The 18874-nt window shown below is 44.7% G+C and overlaps 1 protein-coding gene across 1 annotated transcript in view; it reads left to right on the plus strand.

Annotated features, from left to right (window-relative positions):
- The window catches only part of LOC119159912 (ras-related protein Rab-34-like), a 52560-nt gene extending 36434 nt beyond the window's left edge, over window positions 1-16126 (plus strand). The window contains exons 5-9 of the mRNA XM_075883755.1: window positions 9801-9865; window positions 10393-10529; window positions 14077-14167; window positions 15425-15544; window positions 15834-16126. Coding sequence (XP_075739870.1) covers window positions 9801-9865; window positions 10393-10529; window positions 14077-14167; window positions 15425-15544; window positions 15834-15910 — 490 coding nt within the window. The 3' untranslated portion in view covers window positions 15911-16126. The remainder of the gene's footprint in view (window positions 1-9800; window positions 9866-10392; window positions 10530-14076; window positions 14168-15424; window positions 15545-15833) is intronic.
- The last annotated feature ends 2748 nt before the right edge of the window (window positions 16127-18874 follow it).

The raw sequence follows: 18874 nt of genomic DNA on the forward strand, positions 1-18874 counted from the left end.
TCATGCGACATCTAAATAATGAAATTCTGTCAATAATTATGATACCGATGCCTTGCTTATACATGCGTCCCCAAACTTAGCAATCAATTTCGCTTCTATGATGAGCCTTGTCATTTTGTTAGTGCTTTTTCCGATTATGCTGGTGCGATTAAAGAGGGGTTGGCACCCGCATTCTTTACAGTGAATTGCAAGAAAACCTTCAGGCTGTGCTTTGGCCACGTTATTCTTGTGTTCGTTCATCCTGTCATTGATGCATCTATCTACTGGTTTGGCCTGTATAGCATGCATCACACGTTAATGGGATCCGGTAGATGACTCCTGTTATGCACTCCTGCGAAATCGGAGCGCCCAGAGAAAGGTCTGTGTGAAAAGAATCCACGTATTAGGCTTGTCGCGTGCATCACAGGAGTCATCTACCAGATCTCATTAACGTGTGATGCATGCTATATAGGCCAAACCGGTAGATGCATCAATGATAGGCTGAACCAACACAAAAATAACGTGGCCAAAGCACCGCCTGAAGGTTTTCTTGCAATTCACTGCAAAGAACGCGGGTGCCAACCCCTCTTTAATCGCACCAGCAGCATAATCGTAAAAAGCACTAACCAAATGACAAGGCTCATCATAGAAGCGAAATTCATTCCTAGGTTTGGGGACGCATGTAAAGCAAGCCATTGGTATCATTATCACTGAAAGAATTGCATTATTTGGATGTCACATGAGTTGCAGTAGATCACAATTTCCTGGTTCTAGCACGTGGTCGTGACGCGCCATGTTTGGGTATAAGTATTGCTGTTTCTTGGATTAAACCGCATTGTTGAAAGTTAGCGCTGTGTATGTGTTCTGTGTCTTCTCTGTCCCGTCCTGGATGCGCTACACCTCGAACAACATGAATAACCAACAAGCCCGCCGTGCAACCTTAGTTGAAAGTCACCTTTGATATTGACCTAGCGTCCAGCAATGGCAAGAACACGCCGGCTTTTGCCGGCCTTGGCGTATTACTTGCGTTAACGTAGAGGCCACGTAGATCGAAGCGCGATATTTGACAAGTGATCTGCCAGGGCCACTACAATAATCGCAGTTTCTGACAAATTGTCTGCTGTTTTACTGAATTAGTTAAATTTTATTTTCATTAATCACCCTTACAGTCAGCCGGTATTCTGAGTAAAATCACATGGCGATATCATATGCACTGAGTATAACTCATAACATGAACCAGAATAATCACTTTCGTACCACTTTCACTTCGTGCAAGACTTTCTGGCCATACTCGGGAAACAGACAGTATATTCTCGTCCGAATATCCTTAAAAGAGAAGCAGGACTGTCACTCGGTGCTTGTTCTAATAAAAACAAACAGTGAGATCCCCATGTTCGTTCATTTATACCACTGTATTAACTACGAACCCTGGGATATAGTGGCTGGCTTGTCGTCTCCACTTTTCGCCGTGACCATGTAGTGACGCATGCGGTGGTGGCACCGCGAGCATTATGTTTTTTCAAGCAGACACCTTTACCACGTACGGGAGAGCTGTTCGCTTACCTTGTCATTTCGAAGGTCGGCGGTGTTTATTTTTATTGCAAATGTTGACATTGTGTACGAATGAGTGATGATGTTTATGCCTACGGCTGAGGCACCAAGCTTCTCACATTTTAGTCGGCTTTTAGCCTGGAATAGCAGTAATTTAACCCATTCATTTTCGCATCGTCTTATCCTGAAGTTATTCACTTTCATTTCGAAGTGCTTTTGTCCTAATTGTCTGCGTTAAATTGAAATAGTTAAAAGCTAGTTGCTGCGTTCTTTTTGTGACGCACTTTATCATTTTGTCGTAGTTTTAATCAAGCTTTAAAAGTGAGCATTTGACTTCTAAACAGAAAGCTACTCACTGTGAGGACACCATTTTGGTTTCGCCGAATGATTCGAAGTAGCCTCTGACATTCCTGAATACATCTGGTATAAACAGAAACACATTGATTTCCGCGAGACAAGCGAGCAGTAAAGACTTTCTTAAAGCCTAACAGTGCGTTAAACTTGTTCCACTTCTTGTTTTCCTAGTTTTTGGGACGCATACCACATTTATGAACGCTATTGCAATCTTCGAATGCCCTGTTTTCCACTTCGTGAAACACGCCCCGTTTCCAGAATGCATTCGCGCATAAGGGACTGCAACAGTGTTGCAGGAGGCGCGCAACAAATCACCCGCGTGCGATTTATTGACCACAAAACGTGAATAAGGTACCGACCAAGCTAGTTTTACAACACGTCTCGCGCACAAACAGCTTTGTTAATAGGGAGTTTTAGTGGTGGGTACGCATTCTCATGGGGCGTTGCGGGCTTGGGAGCGCGCGGCGTTGCGTGCCCAACCCATACCCAACCGGAATGCTTTTTAGTTCGCGCCACGGTGGCACGCACGCAAATGCAAGCCGCACGAAGTTCACACGCGCTCGCAGAGCCATAGCGTCTTGTCGCGTAAGTATTATTTAGGTCTTTTTATGATAAAAAATGTTAAATTAAACATACATAGTGATCAGTACACTTTTTTATTGTGTACAGTAATCTGGTATATACGCAAAAAAGTGAAAAATACAAGGTTACTGTAACGACAGTGTCGACATCTTGTGACACTTCGTGCAACCGCAGTCATGAACATGTTAGCTTACGCGCACTGTTTTTGAGGTGAAAATGAATAAAAAGGTTACTCATTTGTAATATTGTCGCTGCGCAGTTTTTGCACCAGATGTTCAATGCACAATGTTTCTGCAATAACAAAGTGGTCGTTGTCTGTTTCACTATGGCCGCGCTAGATGTCACCACCTAATCAGCTGGTCGGGGGCTGGCATATGCCTTTTAGTTTCTATGTTCCAGGCCATTCTAGCTTTGAAAATCTGGCTGAAACCGTGTAATCGCTATAAAGTGCTCGCACTTTGGCTTATTTTAACTCGACGGCTAGAGTATCCGCAGTGCGGATACCGGAGTTCTTGCGAAGGTGGACCGCGCGGACGCACGTCCCCATCGCCCCAGCGATCTTGCGACGCATCTGTTTGGGGTTTCGCGCATGCGCAATACCGCCGCCCCAACGTTCTACGTACGCAAGCCGCTTGGGTACCCAGCACTAAAACTCCCTAATGCACCGCGCTTCAAGGGAGTGCTTAGACGCACCGCATGTGTGCCGGGCGCGCCTCGCGTGTCTCGCACAACAATGGCGGTCGATTGTGACGTGCGTATAGAAAACGGAATTGATGGAGGTTGGCGCTACCTTTGAAAAAGCCACAGCTTTGCCGCAAAGACGAAGCAATAAACGCGATAGCAACAAAATGGAAGGTCACGCGCAGAATGGAAAGCCGATTAAAACGTGCCCCGCGTTTCTCAACAGAAATGACGTACGAAACGGACTCGCAAGTACAGGTGCCCGCGAATAAGCGTCTCAATTGTTACTTCGCTGTGTCTGAAAAGCACGCGTTTTTCGCAAACGGAGACTGCAATGATTGCAGTGATCTTTGTGCGGCCGGTAACTGCAACAGAATCGTTCCAGGTAAAGCCCGAGGCCAACTAAGACGTACAACTCTCCCCTCCTTCCCATCGTGAGATAATGGAGCGCGAGGGAGCGTCACTCCTCTCCTCTAAGCGTGGCAAAGTACGCGTCGGAGATTAGAGTGGGCGCCGCCACACAATGTGGTGACGCGCGCTCATTGCGGCATCTTGCTTGTATAATGCTCAAAACACAATAATGCCCCCCCCCCCCCCCGACATGTCCGTGAGCAGCGGTAAGTGGTAGATATAAGTAGCTTGCCGTTTGAAAGCTGAAGGACGTGCTCTTCCCTGGCTTATCAATAACGAAGAAAAAAAGCTCCTCGGTGGCTGAGTGGCTAACGCCTCGCACTCACGAAGAAGAGAACCCAAGTTTCATTCCGTGTGCCGAAGTCTTCTTCTCGAACACACACACACACACACACACACACACACACACACACACACACACACACACACACACACACACATATATATATATATATATATATATATATATATATATATATATATACACGGTGAGTGACGGCGCCACCGACGGCAAAATCCAGTAGACAGGTTTTATATAATTGCTATCGCAATATAAATAAACGAACTTAACGCTCTGGTGTATATCAGCGCCCCCCCCCCCCCCCCACCCCCTGCGTAAGCATCAGCGGCGAGTACAACGCCTTGCATGTGAAAGGCAATGAGGAGGCGGAGTAGCCACTGTATATTCTACGTGCCGGAGCGCAAGTGGGGTAATTCTGGAGGCGATGCGAGCACGTGATGAGACGCCACCGTTTGATTTGATTGATTGATATGTGGGGTTATTGTCCCAAAACTATTATTTCATTATGAGAGATGCCGTAGTGGAGGGCTCTGGAAATTGGGCCGTAGTGGAGGGCTCCGGAAAACGTGCACCCTAATCGGAGCACACGGGCCTATACATTTCCGCCTCTATCGGAAATGCAGCCGCCGCAGCCGGGATTCGATCCCGCGACCTGCGGGTCAGCAGCCGAGTACCTTAGCCACTAGACCACCACGGCGGGGCAGACGCCACCGTTTGGTGTCGTGTCTGGTGCCCGCACTGCATGTGGTACGCAAACAGCCAGACTCAGAACTCCGCGTTTGCCGGAAGCCGGACATTCCTATCCGCGTCGCCTCTCGTCTCGCGCTGCTGCTCTTCACTTTCTGCATGCATGACGCACGCCAACTGCGAATCGAATGCGGGAGGGAAGCTGCACTCGTCTGATTATAAAAACGAATAAGTTTGAAGGGCAGTTTGGATTCTGCTCTCTCTGTCTTGATATATCTCGCGCGCAAAAGGAAAAAAAAAAGAAGCTGCTAAAGAAAAGCGCGGGAGGGAGCGATGACATCTCAGCTGAGCAAGTATGAGTCATTTCTTTAGACGCTGTCTCTGGTTAATGGGGTCACCTACTGTGGCGCGCTCATGCGGCAGCGTTATTGTCGTGTAGCCAAGCTGTGGAATCACGCACGCAAGAAGGCCTCATGTAATTATGCTAATCAGTTAGTGTGTAATGGAAGTTTGAATGTGAATGAATTGGATGTCGTTCAGACGGACGTTAACCTTTGAGACATAGACGTCAACGCATTCAACTGAGATGATATCGCGTCACACCCTTCATGCACCGCTTACGAATGGTGGCCTTTGCGTGCCCTCACTTTCACTATAATGACTATTGTACAAAGTTGTGACCGGATAATGAAGTTAACGTGTAAGACTTTAAAGTAGTTGCTTTATAAGGAAAGCTGTCGTTGACAAATTTACAGTGGCTGACCTATTATTTGCATGTGTATACTATACTATCTGCATGTCTATACTATAATGAGACATCGCGCACCAAATTACTCGAAGAATTTGATCACTCTTTAGTGGTCTTAAGCTATGGATGTAGTTTTACGGTGATAGCTGTTATAATAATATAAGATCAGCTGATTTTGGTGGCTTAGGTGTGCGCAGTCACTATCATGGACAGTGAGGAAAGTTTCTAACATCGGAATGGATTTGAGAACGTGCCCTCTGCGTGGCAGTCGAGTATTCTCTCACAAAGCCCCGCCGGTGCTCCAAACTCCTTCCCAGAGAAACCAATACAGGCATCAACTTAACAGATGTTATATAGCGTAGTTAAGCAGTACCTTGACATCCAAGCATCATGCGTTGTGAATCGAATAATGAGTGGGTGATTGCAATATTTCGACCCACTACAAAGCTATCAGCTATAGATCATTGTCGTCAGCGTCACCATGAACAAAGTGCATACAATACTTTACAGACGCATAGTTGGCACCTGCCATCTCCGCAGAATGTTCAAATAATGACTTAGTGCATACTAACCTACTTCGCAAAATTTTAATGATTTATGATGGAGCTGGCACGTTAGAACTTTACTTGCAGTAGTCACCCCAAGAAAATTACCATAGGCGGCAGAAATGTTGCACCTCTAGCTTTTGCTGGGACTGTTCTGCGTGTTACACGCGGGCCTTGGGTTTTACTGCACAGCTGTTATCGTCGAGGTTTGTCGAGTGTCGTAGATTGAAAAGAGAGAAAGAGAGAGAATAAAATGAGGGAAAGGCAGGTAGGTTAACCAGAAAATGGAGCATCCGGTTTGCTACACTGCACTAGGGGAAGAGGGAATGGGGAAGAAAGATGGGAAAGAAAGCGAAGAGGGAAACAGACGGGCGCAAAAAAAAGGGGGGGGGGCTGTGGTGCTACAGTCTGTACAATTGGCCACTGCCCCGCAAAAAGTTCAGTAAGGCCTTCACTGATTTTCTGTGAGCACACAAATCATGTCGCCTTTCAAGCACCGATGGTTCAGACAAAGGTTTGTCGTCAAGGCGAGCTAACGCAGCAGCTAGTTGTCATCTTTGCACGCTGTAACGAGGGCAGTGACAGAGAACGTGCTCTATAGTTTCATCGCTGCCGCAATGACCGCAAGCAGCACTGTCTTCCATGCCGATTCGGAAGGCGAAAGCTTTGGTGAAGGCGACACCAAGCCATAGTCGGCAAAGCACCGTTGTCTCGAGTCGAGAGAGTCCAGACGGAGGCCGGAGTCGACGATACGTGTCCAGTGTATGCAGTCGCGTGTGCCGTAAGCACTCGGTGTTCCACAGGGATTTTATTTCTGCATTAGTGATTTTTAAGATTGTCATTGCAGAATCAGTCCTTGAAAATGGTACAGATTCCTCTTCACCATCTTCGTGTGCTGATCGAGCATCTGCATCGGCGTGTTCGTTGCCCAATATGCCGCAGTGACTTGGAAGCCACTGAAACGTGATTCTGTGACCTTCGTCGAAGAGGTGGTGAAGCAGCTCTCTAATTTCCAGCACTAGTTGTTCATGTGGTCTCCGGCGTAAGGCGAATATCAAACACTGTAGTGCGGCCTTAGAGTCCGTGAACACGCTCCATTTCTTGGCTTTTTGGTGTTTAATGACTTTAATGGCGCTACGTAGAGCAGGAAGTTCCGCTGCTGTCGATTAAGTCTGGTGGAATAACTGAAATTTCACCGTTGTCGCTGTTGCAGGAAAGATCACCGACCCTGCAGACCCATCCACTTTAGTTGAAGCGTCAGTATATAAATGAGTATGCCCCACTGCACTTCTCATATAACACGATTGAAAAAGTATAACTATGATAAGCTGGCACGCACTCAATGACCATCCAAGCATTATCTATGGATGGTTAACAAGAGAAGGTTAAACGCACCCACAAGCTCGCCTGTGACCCAACTTTGTCTGACTTTATACAAACTGCACTAGTTTTTTTTTATGGTGGCATCAAGGCAAGCTTTCTTTTTTAAGTGTCAAAGTCATTATCGTCTTGATGACATTTATTGGCTTGATGGCATTATCGACTTTATGAACATTGTTCGGTGATGCCATGAGTATGAATGCCAGCGAAATACTTCAAAACCTTTCCCAGTTCACAGAAATCTTTTCCCATGAATTGTCGAAGTAGGGTCGCTCATGTCTTGACAGCATAACCTAATTTTAATTTAATAGGCGCTTCTGTTGTCGAGACATACCGATTTCATTCCTGGCGTGCGCGCGCAGCTCCACTCAGCCGTGTATTTATTGGTTTTCGACGCGTGCACGTCAAAGGATTGAATCATATAGTGGTGGGTGGCCTATCGAAAATGGAGGGTGGTGAGGCAGATTGGTGGGTAGTGAAGCGGTGCCGTGGGCGACATTTCCGCAGCCACCCAACATGGAGAGACCATTGATGTGTTGGCATTGCTGGGTTTCAGCACACCAGCAATTAACGGTAATCCTCAAGCCCAAAGTTGGCCACTCTCGCATAGATGAAGCAGGACGGGTGTTACTGAGTGAGTAGGCCTTGCCTTACTGCAAAAAAACGGACTTTCCTGAAAGAATCATGAGACCTGAGGCCATCATGTGACTCCAGATATTCTGTGAGGCTAAATTTGTGTAGATTGAAGACACCTATGGTCAGCATACTCTATTTTTAAGTTCTCTGTTACGTTCCGTCATGGCATGGGCCTATGTATATAATACCAGCCCTATGTCGCCTCAAGTAAATATTTACTTCTCGCAATTACGTTTAGATGAACGCAGCGCTTGATGCCTGCCTGCTGTCATTCTTGCCTTTCATGCTTGCTGCCGAAATCTTGAAACATAACGGAGTACGAAAGAGCCAAAAGTGCATCGTTCTAAGGAAACACGTTTTGATTTACATGTCTTAACGGAATTGAACATGTTTAGAAGGCTATAAATATTTGAGAGACGATTGTCGTGAATGACCTGTTGCGAAACGCATAAAGCCTTTTACGTTCTTTAAGGTCTTGTTGAAAGAATGGGCTATGCTCAGATGTAAAATGCCAATTATATGACAACTCAGCGTCTTTAATTTGAATAAAGTAAGTGTTTTTCCTAAATAGCTTAATGCAAACCTAGTAGTCGCCATTGCCTTCGTTCAAGCGTTGCGCTGTTTCTAATGAGAAAGGCTTTGAAAATGTTATTCTATTATTCTTAAATAAACTCATTTGTTTGTAAGGACGCAAACAAAAATGAGGTTGATTAACGAAGAAAGCACGTTCCGGAAACATTTTCAGCTTCACGGGGGAGAAATCGCGAGATGATTTCGGGGAATCATTCAGCTCATAGGACTAGCTTTAGAACCAAGAAGTTGGTGTGGTCCTCGCTACATGTTTACGCCAGGTGAAAAATGCTAGGAGTGCTATAACTGACACACGCCGTTTTTGACAGCGAAAGCTGGTATGCGATCACAAATCGGGTCATGCGCAGTTGTCCGCCGCCGCCGCCACAGTCTGTGTTCGTAACCGCATCGCGCGAAATTGAAAAAAAAAAAAAAAAACTAGCACCAATGACACAGTGGGGCTTAAATCCGGGCGTGCTGGGTTCCAGCCCAATATTCTACCACTGAGGTACACCAGTGCTTGTGACTTGTCAAATTTGCCTTAGGCAGGCCCGCTGTCAGAAAAGCAGTCACGTGATGACGACTTATGAAGCGTTTTAAAGCAGTGAAGGAACAACCAGTCGTCACACAATGCGAATAGCGTAACGAGTGGGCCGTTCAATGTTCCAACAAATCACAAAAGCTTGTTCTTGTTCCCCTACTAACTGTGACACATACCCACTTCAGCCATAATTCCTTATCATCGTCAGTCACTGCATGAACAATTGGCACAGAATTTCTTGCAAGTGTTTTTGCGTCAACCACGCTTCTCAAAAGAATGACGAAAATAGCTCAGCGAATGCCGGCCTACTACGCAAATAACTTTGTTAAAAATGACCTAGTGGGTATCAAGCAAGTGTACTTGCAGTAGTTACCCATTGAGTGTTTAAAAAACCTCCGAAAGGCCGCTCTTCTTGCTATCGCTGTGACTGTGCTGCGGCTGCAACGCCAGGCTTGCGCGTTAGGTGCAGCACAGTCACAGCGAAAGCTTGAAGAGCGGTCTCTCAGAGCCTTTTCAAAACACTGATTGGGCAACCACTGCTAGCACACTTGCTTGGTACCCACTAGGGCATTAATAATAAACCTGCCTGCATAAACGGGCATGAGCTGACTTGCGTATATGGGCTTCCAGGTGTCTACTAGCGGCTTTCTCTCACCACACTTCCTCAATCCCCATTTTTCGCTTATTGCCGGTAGAATCGGTCACACTGCCATGCTGCCAGTTGGCCTACATTTAAGCTCCGGATTGTACAAACCAAAAAGTAGAACCTATATCCATCACTGCTCTCACATTCTATGTGTATCTGATTTTCATCGCTTTCTTTGTCGCATGAAGCTGGGACACGGCTGGCCAGGAGAGGTTCAGGAGCATCACTTCAGCATATTACCGAGGCGCTCAGGGTGAGTTTTCAATTACTAGAGGCGCAGATTGGTTGAGTATATTTTAGTAACAACATTTGTGGTCTTGTGGGCACAGTAGCTCTTCTTTGCGGGACAAAAAGTGAACCAACCTTCCGCTTCCTTACCACTTATACAACGTGGTTTACAAGTATTTCACTGTTTTGAATAATACATTTATTGTTCAAACAAGCTGCAATTGCACTAACATTTCAACATTCTAATGCAGGCCTAACTGTTATACGCGTTTAACTGATATATGTGTAGTCTGAAATTTTTACATTCCTTTGGTGACACCAAATTAGGTTCCCGCTGATTTTTGACCGTATCAAACAGCGCGAAATATCACAAGGGAGACTTAGTGAAAGAGCACACTCAGTTTATATGTCCAAACTGTGGCGTTGTGATACTGGTTTTTCTTTCCTCATTTTTTTAGGAGATCTGTTTGCGCAGGCTTAGGACATGCAGTGTGCACAATACGATTTCGACATCTCTTATTAATGCTTGTGAATCTGTTATGCTTGTTGCAGTCGTGATCCTGGTATTTGACTTGTCTCTGGCAGCCAGTTTGTACAACACACCACAGTGGCTTGAAGAGACCCTGGAAAACACCGGACAGGGGCACGAGCCACTGAGATTTCTCGTGGGCACCAAGAAGGACCTTGTGGTATGTTTAACAACTTGGAGTACTGGTGGTGGGGGATAAGCGGTGCTTGCTCTGAAAATTGGAGGCCACCTTTCGGGGAATAACCTCAATTACCCAACGTACCTGAGGTAAACCCAGTGCCAAAGTATACCGACTAAGATAAGGGAGGTGATGCGATTTGCGTTGTCATTCCAAACTCAATGAAACAAGCAAAAAAAAAAAAGAACCAAGACAAGACAAAACAACATAGGGTGTCTCATGACTCGTACAGGTTTTCTCGCCGCTGTGTGAATTTGCTTAAAAAATCAAAATCGGCCTACCAAGCTGTTTAAAAATCTTCATTAATATTCTTAGAACCTGCGTATTCAACATGACGTGGCCACTGGCGTGGACATTTGAAATTGGCGAGAACCGACATGTAGGTTGAGTGGTCCACACCTCCACAGATGTAGTAATAATTATAACGTAGGAAGTGTTGCCGCAGGCATACGCGTGACTTTATTAAACGCAATAGCTAGCGGTAAAAATCTCGTTTCGCAGAAATTCAGGTGTCAGTGTCGGAGCTGGCACCGGCAGTGGTGTCGTTGGTTGTGAGCAAAAAATCAACCTTGCCCGTCAGCGAAAATTATAGGAAGGTGCAAATAAGAAAAAAATAATAAAAATTGCCCAATCTCCTAATGAAGAGAAAGATTTATAGATGCAAACCTGTGGGCGCAAACGCTCACACTGGCTGTGACGTTGACGCTGGCGCTCATCGCAGCGTTGCGTAGGAGAGAAACCTGGGGAGGCGCAGAGCACGCAGGGATGTACCGGTGTTTCTTACTGGAACGTGCCAATCACTGCTAATGGGCAATGCTACTCTACGATTGGACACAGCCATCCGCAGTTCCCTTTTAGTTAACGCGCACAGTGTAACTTCATCTTCAACAACGCACAGTAGAATTGTCCAACCGACACTACCTTGGAGGTCAAGATTCAGTGTCGTTATGCGCAGGGTGGCCAGTGAACGGTTGTGCAGCGCGAGCAGTCGGTTTTCGCAATCAAGATCAAACGCTACCTCCGTCCCGTCGGTGTTGCAAGGCGAGAGAGTGGAGCGTATAAAAGAGGAGGGGGCCCATGCGCAATAGGATGTAAGTGTCACGGGGAGGGATGCGTAGATGAGAGAGAGGGGGAGCGAGAGAGTAGGCCAGCACACGCTGCCTGCTTCGGTGTAGTGAGGCGAGAGGGTGTGAGTGCGTAGGAGTGGAGAGGGGACGTGCATGCACAGTAAGGGCGGTCACGCTACACACCGGATGAAGCTCGACCATAAGACGCTTCGCATCTAAATAAAGCTTAAATGCGAGTAGAATCAGCAATATAGACCTGTATGATGGGGCACGATGGGTTTAGCCACTCGGCTTTGACGCAAACATCCTCTGGCACACTACCAGCAAATTTTACCCTACACAATTTACGATTTGTGGCTCACATATCTTCGATGTTCTTCAGTGGCTGCACTCTCATCCCCGAAATGGCGCAAAGAGCCGTTCGGCGCGCTTTTAAATGGCCTCGCCCTGTTGTAAAGGCGTGTTTTGTCACGCTGCTTGTATACACATCGCAGCCGGTTGGTCTAAGCACTTGAGCTTTCTTCGTGGCACGCTTGATGTGTCCTCTGAGAAGTGAAGCCAAGCTAGCTATTGGGAAGGCGATCCGCACACTGTCCAGTTCATATATCGTGTTTTACACTTCACAGCGAATCTCAGGCATGCCCTCAAGTTTTTTCTGTCATTTCAGAGATGACACCTAGTATTGATTTCTTAGAATTTGTAGGGTCATGATTTAGTTGAACGTATACGCAACATAGCATACTACAAGCTGTTGACAAGCACAGGTTGGCATAACTATTGAAATAATACACTTATGCATGGTAGGAGCATCAGACAGATGTTGCTAAGCCACTTACAGTAAAGAGAGGAAGGATTACAGAGCTGCAGAAAAAGCAAGCTTGTATTTATTAGAGATCGCATTATTGCCACTCCACCATGGCCCCCGAAAGGAACAAAGAAGTTCTCTGGTCTTTATGTCCGCACACGTCTCTGTGGTCACCCGCAGCGCTGTCCACCAGTTAATTGAAAGAATGCACGGTTAAAGCAACGTTGATGACGCAAGGACGTATGATTAAATGTCGGGGCCAACATCAGTGCGTTGCAAACAGCTGGATCCACTGATTGTAGACACGTTGCATGTCGGACGTCAAAAAACTAAAAAAAACAAGACCAAATTTTGTGTGTGCATGAAGGTAGGGAAGATGGAAAGCACAAACGTATGTTGAATGACATGCCCGAAAAAGAAATACACAGAATGTATCAAATGTTCAACTACATGGCCACACTTTTACCAGCACACGTATCAGTCAGGTAAAAAGTAAGGCGAATCATTGTGCATCTTGGCAGGAAAGTTGGTTGTCAAAGTAGTTCGGCAGCTTGAAAATTAGTAACATTGCAGTTCCAAAGTTTTTATGGAAGGCTACTGCCTGGCGGTTCTTGCAGTAGAGATGTTTTATAAATGATAATATTCTTGCAATTGCACATTTTGGAAAACTAGTGTGTTTTTCATGCCTTATTCTAGAATTCTGAAATATTGATATGTATTAATGAGTGCAGAACCAGGACAAGGGTAATTAAAACATCAGCGTCTCATGCCTATTAATTCCTCGCAACTGCTTATTTTGTCCTACAAACGAGGAGACGTAAGTGATGGATAGGCATTCATTCCGTCGTGCGCGTTTAACTGCAACTACAGCCGCACCCGTCAATCCTTCAATTTTCAATTTCCCAGTGAGAAAGCAGCTACGACCTCGAAAGTGAATTGTTTTATACAGCAGTAAAAGTGAACACTCAGTCGAGTTAACGAGATAGGTCATTCTTGACCAATATAAAAGTTACTTGTTTCTTACAAAAGGGGCAATTGTAAGGCTCGTTTTTCTTCGCTATACAGCACATGAATTTGAACTCACAGTTAAGAAAGCCGAGGATTGTATAGGGGATGTTTTTGTTTTGTAATAATTGTGATTTAAACGTTGAGAAAGGTATGTGGACGGAGAGATAGGTGGCAGAAACCGAATATGCGACCTTCGAATAACACGTCCGATGCTCTCAGAACTCCGCTGCAGTGGGGATAATTCGCCTAGCCACTTTATGGAGTATGCCTGCGAATTTTTTAAAACTCGAGTGCGTCAGTCAGTGCCGCTAGTATATCCATAATGGCGAGTGAAGAACTCTTTTTTTTTCTGCTTTCTGGCGTCGCCAAGCCCGGGATGTATTTATGAGCTGGCAGCTGACCAATAATCTCTCGTGTACTACCATAAGGCATCGAGTCTGCTGGAACGGCGCTCTAGCTACAAATTAACGAGGAAGGGCACTTGATCTGAGGTGCTGTGGTTTGTTGTTTTTCACATCGAAGCAACATCCTCACTTTACTTTTGTAATCTTCATGAATTCCAGTGACTTGATGAAAACGAGTGTGGCAGTAGTCCTGTGTCCACCTTTTGCTTCGAATTACCAGCTTGGTATTTTTGTTTCCATCCCAGAACGACGGATGTTTGGATGGCATGGAAGGAGACGCGACGAAGATCGCGCGCAGATTGGACGCCGAGTACTGGTCCGTCTCTGCAAAGACAGGTGAGTTCGGTTGGGGCATTATTAATGAGACATAGCAGCATGTCTAGAAGCGTGTTACCGAAATTTTCTTGCTTCAGGCGTTGACTCAATGTGCCTAGTTAAGTTGGTAACATTTCGTCATGTACACAAAATGTCGGGTTTCTAAGGATACGAGACAAAGTTCTTCATTTGGCTAGTTTTACCGAATGGCGCACATGGTTCATAACTGAGATCATTCTCAATTTCCCATGTCCATTTCCCCCTGACTAAATTCCACTCCTCTCACGTGATCTGGAGTGCCAATGTTTGGGTGTCATTACAGCGCACCGCGATGCTTTTAAGCTTTGCCGTCTGTAGGCGTCCGCCATATTGTAGCACTGGTTAAGGCGCTCGGTTGCTGATCTGAAGGTCGCTGGTCGATCACAGCCATGGCGGTCACATTTCGATGGATGCGAAATGTTAGAGGCCTGTGTATGTGCGACGTCAGTGCACGTCAAATAATAATAATAATAATAATAATAATAATAATAATAATAATAATAATAATAATAATAATAATAATAATAATAATAATAATAATAATAATAATAATAATAATAATAATAATAATAATAATAATAATAATAGTAATAATAATAATAATAATAATAATTATAATAATAGACCTCATCGTTTGTGGTCTTTTAAACAATAACTTTTTTTTGGTTCTAATCTGAATCACTTCGTATATTTACTGCTCGTAATATTGTAATTACCTGCTTTTTAGGTTATATGTCGTGTAACCCTTCTCAAGTTAAATATTATTTTTTGCATAATATATAAGCATATACGATGGCCCCTCCCTTCTGCACGTCACGTTGTCAGTTGAGGGTAAAATGAATTAAATAAAACAAACAAGATAGAAAGCAAATGTCTCGGTGTTACAACACGGTGCGATGCCTGCAAGCCCTCCCTTATTTAGGCGCTGCGCTCAATACATCTTCGTGTTTTCGAAAGCTGTGGCCTTTTCTCAATACGGCCTTTATGCACTGTTAAAGAAGTTTTGAGATACAGTGGTTTTTATTTTCATTTTGCTTATTCTTTGAAAGTTGAACAGCACGTGCACAATGCGAGTGGCCCGGCTAACCATCCAGTATTTAATTAGTGCTTTCTCTATCACGCCTTGTCATTGTGCGCTCACTTTGTAGATCTTGAATTCCCCACACGCACAACCGTGAAACAAACAAGACTTCACAATTGTTCTCTGTGGCCGTTATTTGGGTCATCCTTGTCCCGCAGGCGAGAACGTGCAGCAGTTGTTCTTCCGGGTGGCCGCACTCGCTTTTGTCCAGTGCCTTACAAGGGAGCTCCAGGAAAAGCAGCAGTCACCAGAGAAGGCCGCCAACAACAACTTTGTCCGTAAGTGTTCCCATCCTACGCCCAATTCTGTTTGTCTTGCTTGCACAATGTGACCTGATGCTCATTTCATTTCAAGTGATGGTGGACTTAGTCAGCCGGATTTATCCGGTCTGAGTGGAGGCATAAAACGAAACTTCCACATAACCTTAAAAAAGCTTCATTGAATTCCACGTGCTTGTAAATATTTGAAGCTAAGATAGATTGGGCGGACCACTGTTGGTGTTACGTGAAATTTTGTGCGCGTTCTACAAAGGGGCGTGTGATCACACCGGGGCTCCTTTCTTCGCAGGGCTCAGGAAGCGGAAACACGGCAAGAAGATTAAGGCACCGAAATGCTCTGGCAGCCAAAAATGTGCCACGAAGTGAACAACTATGCTATCGGCCGTAAATGATGTGTGGGAGACGAAGGTGAAAACCCCTGCACGCAGGAACGCATCGCTACAGCCAGTGACGCTGAAACCAGTGAATGCCAATAGTGTCACGGAATATCATCAGGCTGTACGCAATAGTTAACGGAGCTGCCATACCCTGACAGAACTTTCCAGCTTGGAAGCAGGCCTTCCTGTATATAGCTGGAAGTGTGGCGGATACTGATAATTTTCAAAGAAAAAAAGTTGCGCAAATAAAGGAAAAACACCACAAAGAAAGAACACAAAAACTGGCCGAGTTTTCCTTCTTTGTGGTGTCTTTTCTTTATTTGAGCATTTTTTTCTTGTGAAGTATTCAACCAACTGGCCCCTCAAGACGTCCTGATATTTTTTTTAACTGTAGCTTTGTTGCGTTTCTTTTTTTTTCGCAAATGAGTACAATGAATGACTGTCTTGAGGAGGATTGTGGGGCGTTAAGCGAACACTTTCGTTTTCTCTTTCGAGGCTGGTCCCAGAGGGATTGGAGGGGCAAAAAGTGACTTTGTTTACCTTACACGTATGAAACTGTGATTTCATGTGCTGACCGCTCGCATTGAAGTTCCGATGGAAATGTTTTTTTTTTCACAAATGTTTGAAAGCCATGATTCTCAATGCCAGTTTGAGAGCTGTTGAAAACCTTGGACTGGAGTAGGACGCATTCGACTGGAGTGCTTTTTTTACAAGTTTCCATCAACACAAAAATTACAGGTCATTTATCTGAATACTGTACGTACAACAGTTATGATGCTCATTGTGAACATTCATATCTTAACCAAAGTTGCTGACTGTGGTTCACACTAGTGAGGCCCTGAATAGTGTTCTGACTGGAAGCTAGCTCTAATAATAATTAAGACAAGCTTTCATGGAGCAGTAAAATATTGAAACCATGTAGAGCATTGATTTGACGTGACCCCTGAAAGCATAAGTAGGACAAGCTCCATTGGAAATCGTACCTGATGCGAGCCTGCCGTAGCGACGCTACAGCTGGAAGCATGAAACCGTTTTCCACTATATTGCTCGTAGTAAAGACAATGATGGGATGAAAGCAAAGTATTTGATTATTTGTTCGCATCCGGCTTGGCGTAACAACTTCGAACCGAGCAGCTACTTGCAATTACTGAATGGCACATTTATGCCATGATTCTGATACTTACTTCTGGGACGCAAAGCACCTTGAGCTCAATGTCCGCTTGCAGAAGGCACTGAGAATACAGAAAAAGTTCGGGAACCCACAAATAGTGTGCTTTGTAAGGCTGTTTAAAATTAGTAAATCAAAGAGGCTATTATGCTTGCGTATTGTGCATCGTTATGTTAAACGTCCCCTTTCAGAAACATAGTTACTAGCTTTTAGTCTTACACCTTTCATCATTTGTCATCGTGATAGACATAAACTCATTATTGTCAATATGTAAAATGCCTGTCTGTAACCTCTTAGAGAAGAAGGGTAAGCGTCACGCAGTCAGGATAGCTTGCGCGTGCCATGCTGCACTATTGTCGTATCTGTAGGTATCACTCTGCAACTAACGACAATCCGCGTCACTGATTCGTACGAACGTAAAGTAGCTAACTTGGCCTATCATTAGTGTAGTACACGTAAATTCGGCGAGATTTCACGTGAGAGGGTTGAGTCAAGCTCACTGAACTTCACATCATCCACGAACGCTCCCAACGTGCTGCCTAAGCGATTTATTAAACTCTGTTGCAGAAGCATTGGCACGAGTTCGTCTCGGTATTCACCGAGTTAGACCCACGAGCGTACCTGTATACCGTCGCACTGGTACAAACAAGCTGCAATGAATTATTGTCACATGGACGCTACAGTCGTTTTCTACACATGCAATCCGACTCGACCAGAATGATAAGGTGGATAAAAGGGTTTGCAACATTTCGTTATTTTGGTTCAATTTTCAACCAACCATATGCACACAGGTCATCTGAGCGTTATTTAGTGTACCTTCACATAAAACAAAATTCACGGGTTTTCATATGTTTTATTCTAGAAAACCACTACGGTCGTCGATTTGTGCTTTCAGAATCCTGTCTGAGTTGAACGGAAATTTGGAGGCAACGAGTGTTCTGAAAAAACACGAGTAAGCTATTCGTCAGCTTATAAAATGATGCATATGTCGAAGCCGCTCATGTTGGTTGTTAGTGCTCTCACAGTGATACATGATCATCTTGTCCATGCAAATGTCCTTGCTAACTTGCTCTTTAAAGACAATAAACGTATGTGATTCCCATTAGCATCCTACTTTATAAGAGTATCCTGGCTAGTCACGAGTTTCAATAGGACACACGTGAAGTTACGTTACGATGGCCTCGCGTGCATTGCGCCGAAGATTAAAGGGTGAGAGATGTTGTGCAGCAAGTTTTGTTGTGTATATTTGCGTTTTCGTGATATTCGTCTGCTGTGCGAGAAAAAAAAAGCATACTCTTTGAGACTGTTGACTTTGCAATAAGTGCCCTTTGCAAAATATCGTTTCCTAAGTTTTATATTCAAGTGTTCAATGAATGTGTAGTTGGCACGCGTGTATGTGAAGCAATAAAACAATCGAGTGCTTTGTGCAAGTCACGTGTATTTCCTGATCAAATCGTTCAATTCTCGTTGGCCAGAATGAACGCTCTGTGACCGCGACGCTATCGGTTACGGGTTTATGAGCGTATTTGTGCACACGAGAACAAAGCAAACATTTTTACCTTTTGACAAGTGCGCAACATAGTTATAAAACTTTTCGTCATGTGGCATGAAGGAGTCGGAAGTATATTGAATATTTTCAAAGCGTTTCATTATACTGTGGGATTGTTTACTCAAACCAGTATTTCGGAGCATCATAACTCCAAGCGTGCAGTTGTACCCCGTGTCATGAAAGTGGGCGTTTTGGCAGGGTTCTGAATGGCCTGCAGTGCCCGCTGCTTGACAAAT

This window comes from Rhipicephalus microplus, unplaced genomic scaffold (assembly GCF_043290135.1).
Source record: "Rhipicephalus microplus isolate Deutch F79 unplaced genomic scaffold, USDA_Rmic scaffold_21, whole genome shotgun sequence".
NCBI classification, from domain to species: Eukaryota; Metazoa; Arthropoda; class Arachnida; order Ixodida; family Ixodidae; genus Rhipicephalus; species Rhipicephalus microplus.